General features: G+C 41.9%; 1 protein-coding gene across 1 annotated transcript in view; it reads left to right on the forward strand.

The window, feature by feature from the left end:
* reck (reversion-inducing-cysteine-rich protein with kazal motifs) overlaps window positions 1-19,505 on the forward strand; it is a 74,024-nt gene extending 54,519 nt beyond the window's left edge. The window contains exons 17-21 of the mRNA XM_038301708.1: window positions 1,797-1,986; window positions 4,216-4,426; window positions 4,505-4,578; window positions 5,090-5,245; window positions 17,987-19,505. Of these exons, the coding sequence (XP_038157636.1) occupies window positions 1,797-1,986; window positions 4,216-4,426; window positions 4,505-4,578; window positions 5,090-5,245; window positions 17,987-18,199 (844 nt within the window). The 3' untranslated portion in view covers window positions 18,200-19,505. The remainder of the gene's footprint in view (window positions 1-1,796; window positions 1,987-4,215; window positions 4,427-4,504; window positions 4,579-5,089; window positions 5,246-17,986) is intronic.
* Window positions 19,506-19,778: the final 273 nt, after the last annotated feature.

A 19,778-nucleotide genomic window follows, 5' to 3' on the forward strand; every position in this document is an offset into this window, starting at 1 on the left:
AGATTGTAAAAAATATAAACATTATGCTTTTGATATTAAAAAACTTTTTCATCGATCAATGCTCTATTCAGAACTGTGAACAAGTTTTTGTTTCACCTGGTTTAATTCTGTATGAAATCTTCTTTGGCCAACCTTTGAGTATCCAATTATTAATCAATTAATCAACAAAATAATTGACAGATTAATTGATTTACAAAATAATCATTAGCAGCAACCCTATTTAAATTAGAACAACAAAGTAACATGATGCGAATTTTCTAACCTTTCTGTCAGGTTAGTTCAATCTTTAGACATAAACCTTTTATTTTGGGGGGAGCATTAAAGCTCCCCCCAACAGTGGAGTGGGGCCAAAAAGTATTCAGTCAGCCACTGATTGTGCAAGTTCTCCTACTTAAAATAATCAGAGAGGTTGGTCATTTTCATCATAGGTACACTTTAACTATGAGAGATGAAATGAGGGGAAAAAATCCAGGAAATAACATTTTTAAAGAAATTATTTGTAAATTACGGTGGAAAATAAGTATTTGGTCAATAAATAGGGTTCAGCTTAAAACTTTGTAACATAACTTTTGTTGACAATGACAGAGGTCAAACGTGTCCTGTGCGTCTTCACCAGGTTTCACACACTGTAGCTGGTATTTTGGCCCATTCCTCCATGCATATCTCCTCTAGAGCAGGGATGTTTCGGGGGCTGTCTCTGGGCATTACAGACTTTCAACTCCCTCCACCAAATTTTCTATGGGGCTCAGGTCTAGAGACGGGCTGGGCCACTCCAGGACCAGTGTGTTTGGGATCATTGTTGGAAGATCCAGCCAAGTTTCCTTTTCAAGGCTTTCACTGACGGAAGGAGGTTTTGGCTTAAAATCTCACGATACATGGCCTGCTTTATTCTTCCCACAGCACAGATCAGTTTTCCTGTCCTCTTTGCAGTAAAACAGCCCCAAAGCACGATGTTTCCTTCCCCATGCTTCACAGTAGCTATGGTGTTCTGTGATGCAACTCTGCATTCCTCTTCCTCCAAACGCAACAAGTTGGATTTTCACCAAAAAGTTCTATTTTGGTTTCATCTGAACACATGATATCCTCCCAATCCTCTTCTGGATCATCCATCTGCTCTCTGCCAAACTTCAGGCGGGTCTGGACATGTACTGGCTTGAGAAGAGTACCTATGATGAAAATTACAGACCTCTCTCATTATTCTAAGTAGGAGAACTTGCACAATCAATGCCTGATTAAATACTTTTTGGCCCCACTGTATTTTGGAAAGCCTAGCAACTGAGATTGTAAACATATATTTGACATACAGCTTTTCTTCTATCTAATGATGCAAATGGATGGAGTCACAGCCAAACAGGAACAGACCAGATGAAGCTACTATGAGAAAAAGCAGAGAGAGCAGAACGTTAGAGATTCTGCAGAGTGGGAGAATAGAGAGAGAGTGAAGTAGAATGATGAAAAAGGGGTCCTTATGTCCTCCAGCAGTCTAAGCCTATAACAGCATTACTATAGAGTACATTTCAAATAGAATTTGTTTGCAGTTGCATAACATTTTCCTTATAATTATGAACATTGTTTCATCACAGCTGAAAATTGCTGATTATCATGGATTATCTTGACTATGTGAAAAAAACAAACAATGCTAATAGATACATTAAGGTAACGGGCGAATACCAAAAATAAAGTAATTCATTTCGCTGCTTGATAAAACTGAACATTCATCTTAGATATAAACCCTAGAACCCTTTTGTGATGTCATTACATTAGATAAAGATGGTGTGTTGATGTGTTTGTGTTAGGTGTGTCCCAAGACGTCGCGTTTGTCTGAGCAACACCTCAGATTGTCTGCAGTACGAGTGCGTAGGCCGACCGGCGGTCTGTGACAGAAGCAGCATGGAGCCGGCCTGTGACACAGACGGCCTGGTGCACCGCAGTCTATGCCATCTGCAGCAGGCTGGGAAGAAGCTGGCCTACATGGGACACTGCCAGGTATAGAACACAAGAAAGCTGAGCGAGACTCACAAATAAGCGCTGGAAAGAGGATCAAGCCCTGCTGGGCGTTTAAAGGAAAACGCTTAAACATTTACAGCATTTCACTGCAATTAAATATAACCCCCGTCAGGGGCAGATTTAGGAAATTTGTGGCCCTAGGCAAAGACAGGCATGGGGCCCTCTGAATTGAGAAGACAACACATTAAACAGACCCATTCTACAGATAGAAAAATGTTAATAGAATAGACATCCATTATCTGTTGTGTCTTCTTGTACCTTTTCTTCTTGTTTTCCTCTCTATGTTTTGTACTCAGCTGACTTTTCATGCTGTCTCTAAAGGAATGAAAGATTTTTTCCAAGCACTAAGCTCACTTAGCTGATTGCTCCTTCCTGTGTTTCCAAAAAGGCCAAAGTAAATAACCCAGTCCTTCTTTTCACTGTAGACAAGCCATGATCTGCTTCTCTGTTCTCCATTTTTCATTTGGATGAAATAATAGCTGCATGAATCATGACAGCAGACAAGATAGAGGAGAGCAGGAGGCGGGGTTACCAATCTACTGGCTCTGGAGAGCAGAGCTCGCTGCTTTTAGATGCTGTCACTAAAGTCTCCAGTAGCAGAAAAACATCTCTAGATTTGGCGCTAGGCGCTTTATTAAAATCAAAGTGCTAGAGGGGTCTGAAAAGTCGCTAAATATAGCAACTAAAGCGCTAAGTTGGCAACACTGCTCTTTGCATGGTTTGTTTTCAAATGGTTTGCTGCTGTCTGTTTGGACCTTTCTGAACATGTGCAGCAAATGGACTGATCCAATATGGTGGACACTGAAGGGGGGGGGCTGAGACACACTTAATATTATCAGAGTTCTGATGGTATTTTAGCAAAAGGAGTTTTATCAAAAACATAATTAATTTGCACAAATAAGGAATAGTTGTATAAACCATACATGTAAATAAAGATTTAAGGTCCTTGGGGCCCTAGGCAACTTCCTAGTATTGCCCGATTGTTAATTCCCCCCCCCCCGCCCCCATAAGACTACAAAGAACTTTGACCTCCCCTAGGATGGGTTTTTATGTATTACAGTCTTCAGCATTCCCAATTACACTGGCAGCTGTCAAGATATAGATCATGATTTGATCTTTTGTTATAATTCATTGACAAATGACCTCATTACGTATAGAACAGAGTAACAGTGCTGTGTTAACAATTTTACATCCGTTTTTACTTTCTGTCTGAACTCTAATGCTACGTTCAGACCACAAGCGATAGCAGCAGCAAAAAAGCTTCTGCTGCTTCATTTGTGATGCTTGTCCACATCAGACGCGCCTCTAGAGCATCTTTGATGCTCCTGAAGCGCTTCCAGTAAAGTGAGTAAAGATGCGTCTGATGCTTCGGCTGCTCCTGTGTTCATTTGCAGAGTGGCTTTGCAATATTTGCTGTGATCAGTGGTTAAAAAATTGTTTGAATATATTTTTATTGGAGAAAGTCTACCTGAAAATATGGTTGGTAGAGTCAGTCCATCCAGATTACCATCCCGCCTTTAATTCTGTAAAAAGAAATTCAAAAAAATCCACTGGACTTGGTTTCTAAGATTTTAAGACGTTTCACTACCTCTCCAGAAAGCTTTCTCAATTCAAATGTCTGGATTCGCAGTGAGTTTGAGTCTTTATATAGACAATGCCTTGTATTGCCTTGTCCTGCCTTTAAATATTATGTCGCTGTCTGAGCCACTCAGACCCCCACATACCAGCGGAGCGTTGTCACTGGGAATCCCCTTCAACACCCGTTTGTTACTGTTCGCTACTGTTCGTTGTGGCTGGAAGGAGATTTTAGCGGTTTTCATGTATGCAATCCAAACTGCAGGCACCAGAATAATAAAAGCAAACATATTTTGCTGTCAGGTTATATTACCCTCAATGAATAAATGTGCCTTGCCTATTACCAAATATCCATGCGACAGATTTCTTTCTGTCTGTTTGTGTGTTAAGTTCATGGTTTTTAAATTCAGGCAGATGCTGTTGCACAGCTACTCTTTAGTAACTTCATGCCCTTTATTTACCAAAAAAGTATAAGATTCATGGTATATATATTTTAATTACACATTTTAAACGTTAAACTCTTTAATTTTAAAGAAACAGATAATATAATATTTATTCTGGTAAATAGAGACTTCACTTATCTGGAAGCAATCAGTCAGAGTTTAGAGAAGCTAACAAAATCTCTGTCCCCAGGATGCCTGCCGGAAAACTAAAAAGGTTTGCGGTCACAACGGTGAGACCTACAGCACCGTGTGTGAGGCATTCTCTGACCGTGTGGCTGAGGACTATGAGGGCCCCTGTCGTGCTGTAGGGGCCCTGTCTGGCATGATTCTAGATAGGGTGTGCATCGAGGTGACCTGCCCGCCGATATCTGTTCAGGGCTGCCGCCCCATCACTCCTCCTGGTGAGCAGAGAATCACTTTTTAGTAATAACAGACCAGCCGACAGGAGCAGGACCCCTGATGTCCAACTTTATTTACAGGAGCCTGTTGCCCCATATGCGCCAGTATACTGCAGATCCTCTGGAGCCAGAAGCTGATGAACACTTTCTCAAAGGTATGAAGGGAATCCCTGTTCAGTTCTATGGTTCATCCGTTTCCTTTTCTTTCAGTTTTTATTTTTTAATCACACAAACTGAGTCATATATATGTTCCTGATCCCTTGAACCTCTTAAACCCTTAAACCTTATTTATTCATTCATTTAAACAAACTGTGGCTAGATCCCAAACCTATGAGTTGTCGTTTTTAAAGTTTAGCAGTCAAAAATTAGGAGCAATATCTATTCCTTATTTATATGAGATCACTTCATAACACCATCATTTTAATATGAAGCCTGTTTCCTGGTTTTGATGTCTTTGTATAAATAGTTGGCTGCATTAATGAAAGTTCATTCATGAGGTAAATTTGGACCTAGTTTTCGCATGAATATTTCAAATGACAGCATTTAAGGCAAAATTAAAATTCTTTTCTGGTTAGGCCCTGTCAGCTTTCTTCATAAATAAATAAACACCCAATGCTTTTTCAAAAACCCAATGGACCCCTTTCTAACCATTGTGCTTCTGTGCAGCTGAATAAGAACCAGCCCGTGACGGTCTACGACATCCTGCAGATCCTGCGTCTTCACGTCTCTGTGCCACAGTGTGACGTCTTTGGCTACCTGAGCATCGACAACAGACTGGTGGTCCTTGTGGCAGCAGTGGACCATCAGCCAACACCGCTGCAGGTAACAGGCACCAACAATTTCTAGCCAAAATGAAATATTTAATACCTCATTTACAACAGAGTATTAGGGCCATGCTAGAGGATTTTTGTTATTTTTATTTCAAGAATAAATTCGTAATATTATGAGAATAAAGTCATAACAATACAAGAATAAAGTCATAACATTACAAGAATAAAATTGTAATATTACGAGAATAAAGTCATAACATTACGACGACAAAGTCATAAAATTACGATAAAGTGATAACATTACGAGAATAAAGCCATAACATTACAAGCGTAGCGTTGTAACATTACGATAATGAAGTCGTAACATTACAAGCATAGCGTTGTAACATTACGATAATGAAGTGGTAACATTACAAGAATAAAGTCGTAACATTACGAGAATAAAGTCGTAACATTACGAGAATAAAGTCGTAACATTACAAGCATAGTGTTGTAACATTACGATAATAAAGTCGTAACAGTACAAGAATAAAGTCGTAACATTACAAGCATAGTGTTGTAACATTGCGATAATAAAGTCGTAACAGTACAAGAATAAAGTCGTAACATTACAAGCATAGTGTTGTAACATTGCGATAATAAAGTCGTAACAGTACAAGAATAAAGTCGTAACATTACAAGCATAGTGTTGTAACATTGCGATAATTAAGTCGTAACAGTACAAGAATAAAGTTGTAACATTACGAGAATAAAGTCGTAATATTACAAGCATAGTGTTGTAACATTGCGATAATAAAGTGGTAACAGTACAAGAATAAAGTTTTAACAGTACGAGAATAAAGTCGTAACAGTACGAGAATAAAGTCGTAATATTACGAGAATAAAGTCAGTGGCGTTGGATGTAGGAGTTTGCCCTGAAATCGAAGGATTGACGGTTCAAGCCCCGACTCCGACTTTCAGTGTCGTTGTGTCCTTGGGCAGGACACTTCACCTGCATTGTCTACTGATGGTGGTCAGAGGGCCCGGTGGCGCCAGTGTACGGCAGCCCCGCTTCTGTCAGTGAGCCCCAGGGCAGCTGTGGCTACAATGTAGCTTGCTACCATCAGTGTGTGGGTGTGTGTGTGTGAATGGGTGAATGTAGTGTAAAGCGCTTTGGTCTAGTCTCCTAACTTGAATAAAGGCGCTTTACAAGTACAGGCCATTTACCATTTTACCATAAAGTCGTAATATTACAAGAATAAAGTTGTAATATTATGAGAACAAAGTTATAACATTACGATGACAAAGTCATAAAATTACCGTATTTTCACGACTATAAGGCGCACTTAAACGTCTTTTTTTTTCCTAAAAATGTGCGGTCCGCCCTATGGTGCGGTGCGCCCTATGTGGGTTGTAACTGCGACTTTTGAGACCACCTCATTGAGGAGATGATGAAAGAGTGGCTGAATGTAAGGAGACCAGGTGTTTTTTTCCCACTCATCACCATTAATCTGTAACTCCATGCGTACCCATCTCACAGCTGATGTGAAAAACATGGGGAAACAAATTAACGCTGTGCTCGCTGTTCAACCGCTCGACATCGGTGTGAACCGGACCCAGCAGGTGCAGCAGAAGCAGCGAGTTTACATGCAAAGTCAATGGTCGACGCGCGTATAGGTGCAGCAAAAGGTCCCGCAGCGCGTTTTGGTGCAGCACGTCGGGAGCGTTTAAGCATCTGACGCACCGCCAACGCGCTGCTGCTGCTCAGATGGAAAAATTGAAGTTTCGCTGCTGGACGCGCCGCATCAACCAATCAGAGAAGCTGATCTGGGATCTGACAGCGAGACAGACAGCGCTCTGATGACATATGATATTAACGCAAATGAAAAGGCTGGGTGGATGCGTGGCTGAGACAGGTGTATGTGAGAAGACTAGGTGGTTTTTTCCACGCATCACCATCGCTGCGTGCCCATCTCACAGCCGATGTGAAAAAAAGGTGAATCAAATGAACGCTGTGCTCGCCGTTATCCCGGGGGTCTGACAAAGGAACTTCCACCGCTCGACATCGGTGTGAAGCGGCCGTTCACAGTAAGGCTGCGAGCGGCGTGGGAGCGATGGATGACAGACGGAGACCACAGTTTCAGGATAAGTGGAAGGCAGCGCCGGGCAAGTTACGCCACCGTTTGCGGATGGATTGTAGATGCTTGGACTAACGTTTCTGCTGGCTCTGTTGTTCAAGCTTTCGCAAAAGCCGGCATTATTTCTGAGGAGCTGCGCTGCACGGAAAGTGACTGACAGCGAAGAAGGGGAAACTGGCATGTCTGATTTAGCGCAGCTGTTTTATTCAGAGGAATGCTGAGGATAACAGAGGATGATGACTTTGATGGGTTTGATTAATACTTTGTAATAAATACATGAATAAAGCACAATCATACTCAGTTTTGCTCCCGCTCTGTTTTTCTACCTGAAAACTTAATTCAACAGCAGCCTCTGGGCCGGGTCTCCTCCTCTTCAGCGCGGTGGCTGGCAGGTGTTTTTTCATCTAAATAATCTAAATCTTGCAGCTATATTTGCTGTGATCAGTGGGAATAAAGTAGTTTTAATATGTTTTTAAGTGAGAAAGTCCACCTGAAAACGTAATAATTGCAGTCAGTTCATCCAGATTATCTATTTCTGTCGGAGGCGCTCAGACCCCCACATACCAGCGGTGCACCGACAGTAAATCCCTTCAACAGCAGCCTCACCGCGGCTGCTGGCAGGTGTTTTTCATCTAAATAATTTTAGCTGCAGGCACCAGGATACCGGTAATAAAAGCGAACATATTCCGTCGGCAGGTTTCAGGATTTTAAGTTAATTTAGGAGTGATCACAGTGCTGTGTCATCTGCGATGTGTCTGTCTCACGGCCAGCTGCCAGGTTTGATTAATACTTTGTAATAAATACATGAATAAAGCACAGTCATACTCAGTTTTGCCCCCGCTGTATTTTTAAATACGCAGTAGAGCTATTTAAAGGTAGTAGAGGACATGTACCTGTATATAAAAAATGCGCCCTATAGTCCGGTGCGCCTTATGTGTGTGTTAAATACAGAAATGGGACACATAACTGAGAGTGCGCCTTTTAGTCCGGTGCGCCTTATGGTCGTGAAAATACGGTACTATAACAAAGTCATCACATTAGGATAATGAAGTTGAAATTAACGAGAATGAAGTCCTCATACCACAACCCATTTCAGAAAGAAAGCTTCGAGCTCCGCCCACCAATCAGCGACCTGAGTCCACTTTGACCTCCTGCCCAATTTGATGCTGCTGCTAAAAGATTCTTATTAAGATTCCTTATTTATCAAACTGATGCTACTTAATGCTCAACATTCCTCATTTTAGGGAAGAACGTGCTTCTTGTAAGAGTTGTCATAAAATAAAACTGTATACTGATAATATCACATCTTAATTCTTGTAATAATACAACCTTATTCTCATATTGTTATGACTTTATTCTCATAATTTTATGACTCTTCTCGTTGTGACTTTATTCTCGTAATTTTACGACTTTATTCTCGTAATTTTATTACTTCATTCTCATAATATTACGACATTATTCTCGAAATACAAATAAAAAATTTCTAGCCTACCCCTAATACTCTGTCATACTATATATTTATTAGGGCTGCAACTAACAACTAAAGAGCTGAAGTAATTGGATTATTTCTGATTAATCAATAATTTCAATAACTGTCAATAATTGTCACCAATAATCACCAACCAAATAAATGTGTCTCTGTTCATTGGGATGCTACTAAAAGAGGAGTTAATCCATTCTGAGTTATAAATCATTCACTGTGTAAATTAAACACAAAGGACCATGGGTGAAAACATAGAATGGTATCTTTATTAGCTACTAATCACACAGTATAATTATATATAATAATTAAACATGCACTTAACGCTACTGAAAACAAGCACAAACAAACTAATAAAAAGGGAAGAGGGGTTTAAGAGTTTGTTAAGGAGGTGATAGAATGATTCTATTGGGTATTTGGTCCTTAAGGTCTCTGAATAGGGTGTGTAACATTGGGCTGAAAATGGCATATTTGCTGTTCTATGAGCTCTAATGCAGCCTGGTTAAAAGCCCTAGAATGAAGCAACAGGTTTTCTTCCTTTTATGGTATGATCATGAATATTTAGATGAGCTTCACGCTGATTGGTTGGTTTATAACGAGCAAAGCTGCTGAGCAAAGACGCATCATAGCGACAAGCACTCACTCACTGAAACATCCAATTGTTGATTATTATTATGAATTACTGACCTTCTGGTGTTTTTTGAAGTGTATGGCGATCTGTTCTTCATTTCTATTTCTGTACATTACTAAAGGACTGCCATTGAGTTAGTTTAAAATCTATTTTTCCTACAAACCTAAAGTCATAAATGCAAATTGGATGTCTCGATTGACTATGGGTATGCTGGTCTGACAGAACAGCAGCATGGTGTAGCTGGAGCTAACAATGCTAGCCAGTCCACTGCAGTAGTTTTTTCAGACTCACGCTGCTCATTCAGTCTGTTCAGTGAGCATCAGCAGTCAGTTAAAACTATTGAAAACGTCAGCAGTGGAATCAGAAAGCTTATTGAACAACATTGGGTAGAGGTATGAAGAAGCGATCCTCAGGCTTCGTGTTTCGCCTTATAAATCTGGGGGTTTGCAGAGATCTGTCTGGATTCTACAGACGTTTTTAAGACTCTGAGTTTAAGCAGGAGGTAAACAATTTTTTCCGACAAACGACCTCATGAGCACAACAGCCTTGCCAACAAGCTCTGTTTAGTGACTGATTCTTCTCCTTAGGATAAAAATCTATAGTGACGGTAAATGGAGAGGAGGACACGCCTGTCCCATCATTTTACTAATATATAACAAAAAAAAACCTGGGATTCTGGGTTTATTCCAAAAAAGTAAAAAAAAAAAAAAAAAATCCACTGGACTTTGTTTCTAATTTTGAAGACTTTTCACTTCCCATCCAGGAAGCTTTTTCAGTTCAAAATGTCAGGAATAGCGCTGGGTTAGAGGGTTGTGGGAAGGAATCACATCAATTGCTGGATTGTAGGTTTTTGAAAGCAGAAATCTGAGTCCACCTCCTCTGTTTAAGGTTGTTCTTTCTTCTCTAAGAAAAAACATTCTTAACAGAGGAGCTATTCCTGACATTTTGAATTGAAAAGGCTTCCTGGATGGGAAGCAAAACGATCCTAGGTTTAGAGTTTAATGTTTTCTTTGACTTTTAAGGAAAGTTCTTAATCTAAGAATGTTAAAATATTTATTATGTCCTCCTAGTCAAACATCACTCCTGTTTTCCCTCTAGAAACAAAGATAATTGTTCTGCAGACAACATTTGAATGCTAATAGATAACAAAGCTCTGTTCTAGTAATGGTAATAATTGTAATGATAATTGTATCTCTAGTGACATTTGCTGAGGACCACTAATGGCAGACTGCTGTTTTAGCTGCAGACAAAATACAATGTTCCATCTGGATTCAAATCTTTTCTCTGTAAATGTGCCATCTGTCGCTATTAGAAGCACTGAATATATTACTATTCTGCATCGTCTGTTTAGTTAAGCAGAGTGAAAAGCTATCAGCCCAGCATGATTTAGTTTAAAATGCCACAGTTGGTCTTTTTATCAATAAGCATTGACTGTTTTTAGAAATGTATAAGTCCTGCTATTTCAGGGTTCATATTGAGTGGTTTAATTAGTATTATTATTATTATTATACCTTTATTTTTACAAGCAAGTCACTGCCTTTGTAAATAAAAACAAGTTCTTATTTACAATGGCGGCCTGACAAGTCCAGTAACCACTCAGGAATGGGGACGCAATGAATGCAGTACATTAGCTTACTGTTTTCATCACAATATTTTTTTTATCACTGCTGCTCACCTTATCAAGGCTGCACTTTGAAAAATTTAATAGTCTAATTAGTGCAAGCAGCTGCAAGTGTCTGTGAACAAGGATAATATAATTGTTTTGAAGGATGAATCTGAAATGTGTCTATCTACTTTAAGAATATTTAGCAGAGGGTTTGAGTCAAGAGCGGCAGCTTGAAAAGAAGCCAGACCAAAAGTATCGTTTGCAGGCTTTGGCTGCAGCAGGTGACCTAAATAAGGTGGTGAGCTCAGGGAACACCATAGCCGGGTTGACCGGCTAAATTACCTGATACTATTGAATGCAACGTACGGATGTCAACACATCGCACCAGCCACATCTGGACTTCCACGTCACGATCGGTACTTAGCAAATGTCGAATAGATGCCGCAATTATTTTTATGGTTCTTCAAGATAATAGATAATTGCAGTCTTTATTTCCAAAATATGGATAAATGGATGTTGCTTATGGATAGCAGTGCACTTATTTTGCCCTTTGGACATTTACAACTGGTATATTTGCCCTTCGGTGCAACACACCTGCTTACATTTACAAAATGTACTAGGAAACATGAAAATGTATCTATCATGTTTCAGAGTAGTTTCAGTGTCTGTATTCTTAACAGAGATACACAGAAATAAAAGTGGTCCTGGCTGCACAGTCTCCTCAGTTGTTTTTTTTTAGATTTTGTTGAAGTATTTCAATTCAGTTTATTTATATAGCTTCAATTCACAACACATGTCATCTCAAAGCGTTTTACAATTCAACCAGATAATAGAGAAGAGAGACAGCGTTTTATTGTCATTTTATCCACACCGAGTAGTACACAGTACGAAAATCATACAGTCAAATTGATACAAAGTTTTCTGTCTAAGGAAAACCAGTTGATTGCATTGACTCATTGACCCGATTGCAATTCATCACACCAAGCATGCTTGTAGCGACTGTGGAGAGGAAAAACTCCCTTTTAACAGGAAAAAACCTCCAGCAGAACCAGGCTCAGTGTGAGCGGCCATCTGCTGAGACTGACTGGGCTTCAAGGAGACAGAAGCAGAGATAGAAAAGCAGCTGTAAGAGGCGGCCCCATCCAGGAAACACACAGCCAGGCAGACGAGCTCAGAGCCAGCTCCCATCATTGCTGGAGATTTTAATCAGGTTAATTTAAAGTCTGTGCTCCCTCGTTTCTACCAACATGTGCAGTGTTTTCCACAGGATTTTAGGAGACTGTGATGGGAGAGTCTTTGACCCTCGGGGGTTTTCATGTGTGCACAAAAAAAGATGCCACAGAAAAAGTCGTCAGACATACAGAGCTTTTTCAACAAAAAAAAAGCAAAGGAGTGAAAGTAGCCTTGAAAATCAGTATGGTAATGCAATAAGTTTGACAAAAGCAGGTCTTTAAATATTATGTTCTTTGCTAGTTTAAAAAAAAGCAAAACATCTCAGTTTTTTTTTCAGTCACATTTTTTTTATTGTTTTTATTTGTTATCAATGTTGCTGATGTTTCTGAGCCATTACAAAAGAGCCACTTAAAGGAACCAGTACATTATAATATTTTTATTTTGTTACTGTTGCATTCTCAGCAAAATGAAATCACTGAATAAATGTATGGCGTTCAAATTTGTGTTTGGGCTCATTTGTAGCTAAATACAAAAGCCTTTAAATCCTGTAACTGCAGGTTCATCATCCCATCCCATCATCCCTTATAGCAGGGGGAACCAATTAAATATCAGCAGGGTCCGAAAATCATCATAAAGAAAATCATCAACCAGTAAAGGCCTGGAGACATTTTTAATGATCTGCTACTTTAAACAGAATTTAACACTGAAATAAAATGAGGTGTTTATGTATCCATGTTATACATTGAATTTTTTATTTGTTTTTGCCAGGCTTTAAACCTGGGTTTGAATGGAGACTAAGCCATTCTCAAGCACATATCAAGGTGCTCATTTTGAGCCTGGATCCATATTTATTTCTGATTCTGTTCATGGTGGAGAATCCTGCTTCACAGCAGCAGGTTGAGCCAAACATCCTCTAAATGTTCAGGGTCCGCTCCGGTCCAGCCAGGTCAACATCCGCTATTACAATCGCACCAAACAGGAAAAAGAACAGCGAGAAGATCCAGTTTGTCAAATTAAAATATGGTAACAACAGATCGGTAACAACAAATTAGAGAATAATTCTTATATGTTTCAAAAAACTAACACAGTTTATTTAAAAGATTGGATGCAAACTATTGGTCCTTCAACAGACCAGGAAGCAGATTTCTCATCTCCGTCAGAAGCCGCACATCTGCTGGATGCTGATGGCGAGTTTTGTAATATGTCATATTGATCTAAGCGTTCATTTCTGCATGTTTTGCTCCTGCATTTATTGATAATGTTGTGCATGCTCTCCACGAGCTCTGAGGATTAGTCAGAGCGCAGCAATATGGGAGGAACAGCGGAGGCTGTAGGCTTTGCTTTACGCAGGAGGTCTGGAGCGCAGCGAGGCGGAGTGGAGGTTGTACGATTTCAGGGCAACAGGAGAAGCGGAGCAAGTGACTTTTAGACACTGTCATCAGACAACATGCGGTAATTTTTAAATGTTTTAAATCAGGTTGGGTCCGGATTAGCCAGCAGGTGGATCCGGATCCGGACCGTGGTCTGCTAATCTGTGACCTGTGCCTTATAGTGTCCCCACTAACTTTCATTACAAAGTTACACCCTTGATGCCAGCATTCATAACATGTAGGCGAATCACTGTCCCCCAGACATCTGCGGTTATATATTTGATATTTCTGAAAAACAAAGCGGTGCATGTATGACGTCATCAGCATGCGCCGGCTACCATTCATCCATCCTGTGCGCTGAACTGCTGCTAGTTTTCCTCACATGCCTAGAAGATGTCTAGTGCTGCTACCACAGATGATCTCGCTCTCCAGATGGAATTGAATGATTCAGATTAGCTAGCCGAATGAATAGAAGGGGTAGAGCGTAGCCGCCTGTGGCCCAGGCTGCCTGTCACAACTCCAGTCCGGCGCACGGATGACGTCATACAAGCGCTGCTTTGTTTTAAAAAAATATAAATATAAAAAATATAACTGATTTCTGGGGGACAGTGATTCTCCTACATGTTATGAATGCTGGCGTACCATAAAGAATAAATTATGAACAGTTTAGTTTGTGCCTTAAAGTCGTTGCCCATAGGATGACGTTACTTGGATATAACCTAACAGAATATCTTCAGAACGGCTCCAAATGACACAAAACATAGAACATGATGTAATAACGTAAAGTCAAGGGCCCAATGTAAAAAAACAATATTCACCTTTAAGTGCGTTTTTGAGGCCACTTTCTTTTTACTTTTTCTTTTTTCCCTTGTGGTCCACTACGGAGCCTAGAATCATTATCTTAGAGAGGAAAACACAATGGACAAGTTGATTAAGTGACTATTGCTACGTGTATAAAATGCCGTTATTTAAGATAAAATATTTCAAATTCAGTTACCAAATAACGATTTACATGTACATCCTGCTTGCTCCCGCCCCGAATGTAAGCCCCCCTGGCTTGCATTCAGTGTAAACCTGCTGTGGCTCTGAGTGCAGCACTGAGAGGGACTCCCGCGGAAGCAGGAGAACAGGGTTTGGACGGGGAAGGCGCCCCATGCCAGGTCCTGCCGCTGGACGACAAGAGTAGGAACTATACGTGATTTCACCGCAGAGTCTCCAAAAGAAAAGTCGCTAGTTGCTTTTTTGAAAAAGAGTCGCTGGAGGGGTCTGAAAAGTAGCTAAATATAGCGACAACATCGCTGAGTTGGTAACACTGCACGGGCGAATCGGGCAGCCGGGGACAGCATTTTTATAAAGGAGGGCGGGACGCGTGCTTCGATAACATAAACAATTTGTCTCTCTATGGCACTGGGTTACGGGCAGTATGAAAGTACAGCTGTCCAATGGTCTGATAAACTGACAGATCTTTTTGTTGTTTTCTCTCTCTGTGTGTCTATATAAGACTGTGGCGGGCCCAAACGAGACTGTGGCTGGCCCAAACGAGACTGTGGCACGTCCAAACGAGACTGTGGCTGGCCCAAACGAGACTGTGGCACGCCCAAACGAGACTGTGGCTGGCCCAAACGAGACTGTGGCTGGCCCAAACGAGACTGTGGCACGCCCAAACGAGACTGTGGCTGGCCCAAACGAGACTGTGGCGGGCCCAAACGAGACTGTGGCGGGCCCAAACGAGACTGTGGCTGGCCCAAACGAGACTGTGGCTGGCCCAAACGAGACTGTGGCACGCCCAAACGAGACTGTGGCTGGCCCAAACGAGACTGTGGCGGGCCCAAACGAGACTGTGGCTGGCCCAAACGAGACTGTGGCACGCCCAAACGAGACTGTGGCTGGCCCAAACGAGACTGTGGCGGGCCCAAACGAGACTGTGGCTGGCCCAAACGAGACTGTGGCTGGCCCAAACGAGACTGTGGCACGCCCAAACGAGACTGTGGCTGGCCCAAACGAGACTGTGGCGGGCCCAAACGAGACTGTGGCTGGCCCAAACGAGACTGTGGCACGCCCAAACGAGACTGTGGCGGGCCCAAACGAGACTGTGGCGGGCCCAAACGAGACTGTGGCGGGCCCAAACGAGACTGTGGCGGGCCCAAACGAGACTGTGGCTTACCCAAACGAGACTGTGGCGGGCCCAAACGAGACTGTGGCTGGCCCAAACGAGACTGTGGCACGCCCAAACGAGACTGTGGCTGGCCCAAACGAGACTGTGGCGGGCCCAAACGAGACTGTGGCTGGCCCAAACGAGACTGTGGCTGGCCCAAACGAGACTGTGGCACGCCCAAACGAGACTGTGGCTGGCCCAAACGAGACTGTGGCGGGCCCAAACGAGACTGTGGCTGGCCCAAACGAGACTGTGGCACGCCCAAACGAGACTGTGGCGGGCCCAAACGAGACTGTGGCGGGCCCAAACGAGACTGTGGCGGGCCCAAACGAGACTGTGGCTGGCCCAAACGAGACTGTGGCGGGCCCAAACGAGACTGTGGCGGGCTGCCGTTCATTAATGGGAAACACTGCATGTGGACTTTGCAACTCGGGGTGGAAACACTTTAGACCTGGTTTGCTCTAACATCAAATATGCATTCAGAGCAGCCCCCCGCCCCCACCTCGGGTCATCAGATCATCTCTGTCATGCTAATCCCTGCATATAAGCCCCAGCTGATCAGGGCTAAACCCAGTGGCGGCTGGTGAAAAATATTTTTGGTGGGGCTGATATAGCCTAGTGTATGTCTCCAACTAATCCGGAATAAGAATTCAAATAAACAATTGGACAATACATACAATTTAACAGTAATGATTTAATTTACTATATAATAACAGTAACAGTCATGATTTGGGTCACTGTGACGGGGTTCTTTGGCCTCCAAGAATCCAGGCTCAGTCGGGTTACCGGTGTTGGTGATTTATTGAGCTCAAAAACTCAAAACAGGGTGCAAAAGAAACTAAACATGTACAAGATACTCTGGGCCTCAGCCTCCCTCCAGTTACCAGCAATGTAACAAAGAAACAGAAAACAAAAATTGCCGCTTTTCTTCCCACAGCCCTCATTAAATAGTTTAAGCCCCTCACCTCAGGCTCTCTTATTTCTGATTTCTTCTCATTAATCAGTTTTGTCCATATATTACCTCCACAAACAATTGATGTACAAAAACAAATAATTGTTACAACTTAATTCTTTTACACAGATTCATTGACTTATTCAATTACACTAAACTGGGTTTGAACCCAGCAAAGACGCAGCCAGACTGAAGATGACAAGTCCCTGTAGCATAAACACGTACACACCCACACCCCCCACACACACACACACACACACACACACACACCCACACGCACACACACACTCACACACGGCTAACCCCACTGAAATATTAAGTGTGCACCCTCAATACGCCAGCAGGAACCAGGAACAGCTTGTGTGTTTTAAGTTCATGGACCTACTGGTCTCAGCGCGAGTGTATTGGTCCTCACAAACACAGTATAACAGGAATGTGTGTGTGGCGCGCAAAGTTAGAGAGGTTGTTTTAAGCGACGAGGTGGATTCGTCACAGTCACAATAACCATGACATGAAATGTTCATATCCTACAACAGGGATGTTCTTCTGGCAAACGGGTAGATAAATAAGGATCTCACCGAATTTGGTGGAAGCTGCATCTCGTTCGTTGCATTCGCCATCTTCCCTCTAATTGTCTGCACCTGCGCTTGGGTTCAGAAGCCTGTTAAAGCGCAGTATTTTCAGAGCCCCAAGACCATAAAGTTCCGAGACGCTGATTGGCCATTAAATTCACCTAGCAATAGTACATGATTGACAGATTCTCTGCAAATGTGGGGCTGTCTGATCAGCGCCCCCAGAACAGAGACGGTAGGAGTCTGTCTGTGGAAATCCACAATTTAATGACAGTAGATAGGGAAATGTAGTTTATATAATTTGTTTTGCTTATAGGTACACAGTCTAGAGAGTAAAACTGCCATTTATGAGTTAATTTCTAAAAATATATTTTACGTTTCTCTCTTCTTATCAGGGAGGGCGGTGCCCCAGCGCCCCCTATGGGCCGGCCGCCACTGGCTAAACCAACAGTTAAAGAGGTCCGAGTGTGGTCTGAGGGCGCCATGGAAACACTCCAAGACTGTTTTGAACGCTCTGACTGGAACATCTTAAAGGCTGCAGCAACCTATGGCAACATAAAATTTTATCGCTGCTGCACTTTAGAAAATGAGGACTTTAGGAAATGTCTTGAGAGCTGTACTGAACGAAATTTTGTTTTGTATACACACTGTGTGTACAAAATGATAATAAAGTTGTCTAAGTCTAAGTAAGTCAAAGTCTAATAAAGAATCTAAATCTTGCTCTTCCTGTTTTTCAGATCGAGGCTTGCAGTAAGGAGGCTGAGAAGATTGATTCCCTCATAAACTATGCCAGTCCCACTTTGGTCTCACACGTCCCCCTGTCAGCCTTCCTCAGCTCAGAGATCAACGCCTCCTCCATCCACTCTGGGGGCTCTCTGCCTTCACCTGTCCACCTAAGCCTCTGGTTCATCCTTGCTCTCATCATTACAGCTGCTCCAAGAATCCAGTAGCTTTAAGTGCCTTGCACCCCCCAACCCCCACCACTACCCAGTTGTTCCCAAAGTGCACTAATGCTTTGCATGTCCAAGATGCCATGGTGTTGGACATGGCAGTAATTATGACAATCATTCCCTTTTTTTGCGTTCCAAACAATCAAGCTGGTTGAGAAGTTACTGATATTGTTAATTATTTGTTTAAAAAGTATTATTATTCAGTGATAAGTTTCTCACTAGCTCCCCCACTGGAGAGTATGTGGGGGGATGGGGGGGATCTAATCTTTATGAAGTATTTAGCTTTATACCAACAGTGTTAAAATCAGGAGTATATTTCCTGACAGGTGTTAACGTTGATGCAGCAAATCAACATTTTTATGTGATTAAACATCAGTATTGACCTTGTGTACAGCGCATGAGCTCCATGTGTTGTAGTCGTTGAACCTAAGCAGTGTTATAGACGTGGCTGGTCCAATAAACAGGTCCAGCCTTAACAATCAAATCCAAAAAGTGAACTATAGAGTACAGAGGGTGCCACAAATATCACACTAAAGTGAATCCACCCCTTTCATTTTCTGAACATTTAATTTTCTTTAGCTAAATAGTTCTCCTCCTTTGCTCTGGCTCGTGATTACATTCCACCACAAGCTTCAACATCAGAAGCCTGAGTCTATGTCATCACTGGAGATAGGAACACAGTGGACCGCTGCTCCTTAGCTTCAGGAGACATGTAGAGTGTTGGGAAGCTATGATCACTGTCTGCTTCATCTCATACCAATTTACAAGGAGAAACAGAACACCTCTGTAGGCGGGCATGTACTGTGCCATGTTTTCAATCTATGCACGCAGCTACAACTCAAACTATATGACCAAACAGCAGACCGCAAAATGGCAAACAGTTTAAAAGTTCACAGCTTACGATGTATGTTCTCACACTGCGCAGGCCGATTCTCTGATGCGATCTACCTGCTCACGCCATACATCTAAAAACCGCACGTCGGACTCGTAGCTCTGCTTCAACAGCAGGATTTGTTCACCAACATCTCAGGATGGCCGATTTTTAAACATGTTTGATTTCCTGCTTACCTTACGATTCCTGATGGGGGGGTGGTCATTAGAGGCTGATTGCCCCTCGTTACCCCCTGAATGCTACACGACGCAGGACGCAAGATCAGGCTAAAACTTGGCCCGATGGAAATATTTAGTAGAATCAGCCCGGAAAGGGCAAAAAATCGTACGTTGTACACCCGGCTTAAGCCTGAGGTTCAGAGGAAGGAAAAATGTTCTAACCAGACAGATTCTGCAGATTGGCCATGAATGAAATACAGAATATGGCTAATTGGGCATATGACCTTAGTGACCAGTGATTTAGATTTTAATGACAACAATTATACACTATTACACGAGATTCACAGCACTTTACGTTCTATGTAAGTGTCGTAACTTGAAGGTTAACCAATGTAAAAGCCTAACTCAGTATTTACGAGAATGTCAGGTGTGTTAAATAGGCAATAAGAGTAAGTACAAAAAATAATTATATATAAAGACGTATAACAATCAAAAAATATTTTTATGTGCTTTGAATATTATTTTGTTA

Source organism: Cyprinodon tularosa, unplaced genomic scaffold (genome assembly GCF_016077235.1).
Source record: "Cyprinodon tularosa strain WSP-4 unplaced genomic scaffold, ASM1607723v1 ctg472, whole genome shotgun sequence".
NCBI classification, from domain to species: Eukaryota; Metazoa; Chordata; class Actinopteri; order Cyprinodontiformes; family Cyprinodontidae; genus Cyprinodon; species Cyprinodon tularosa.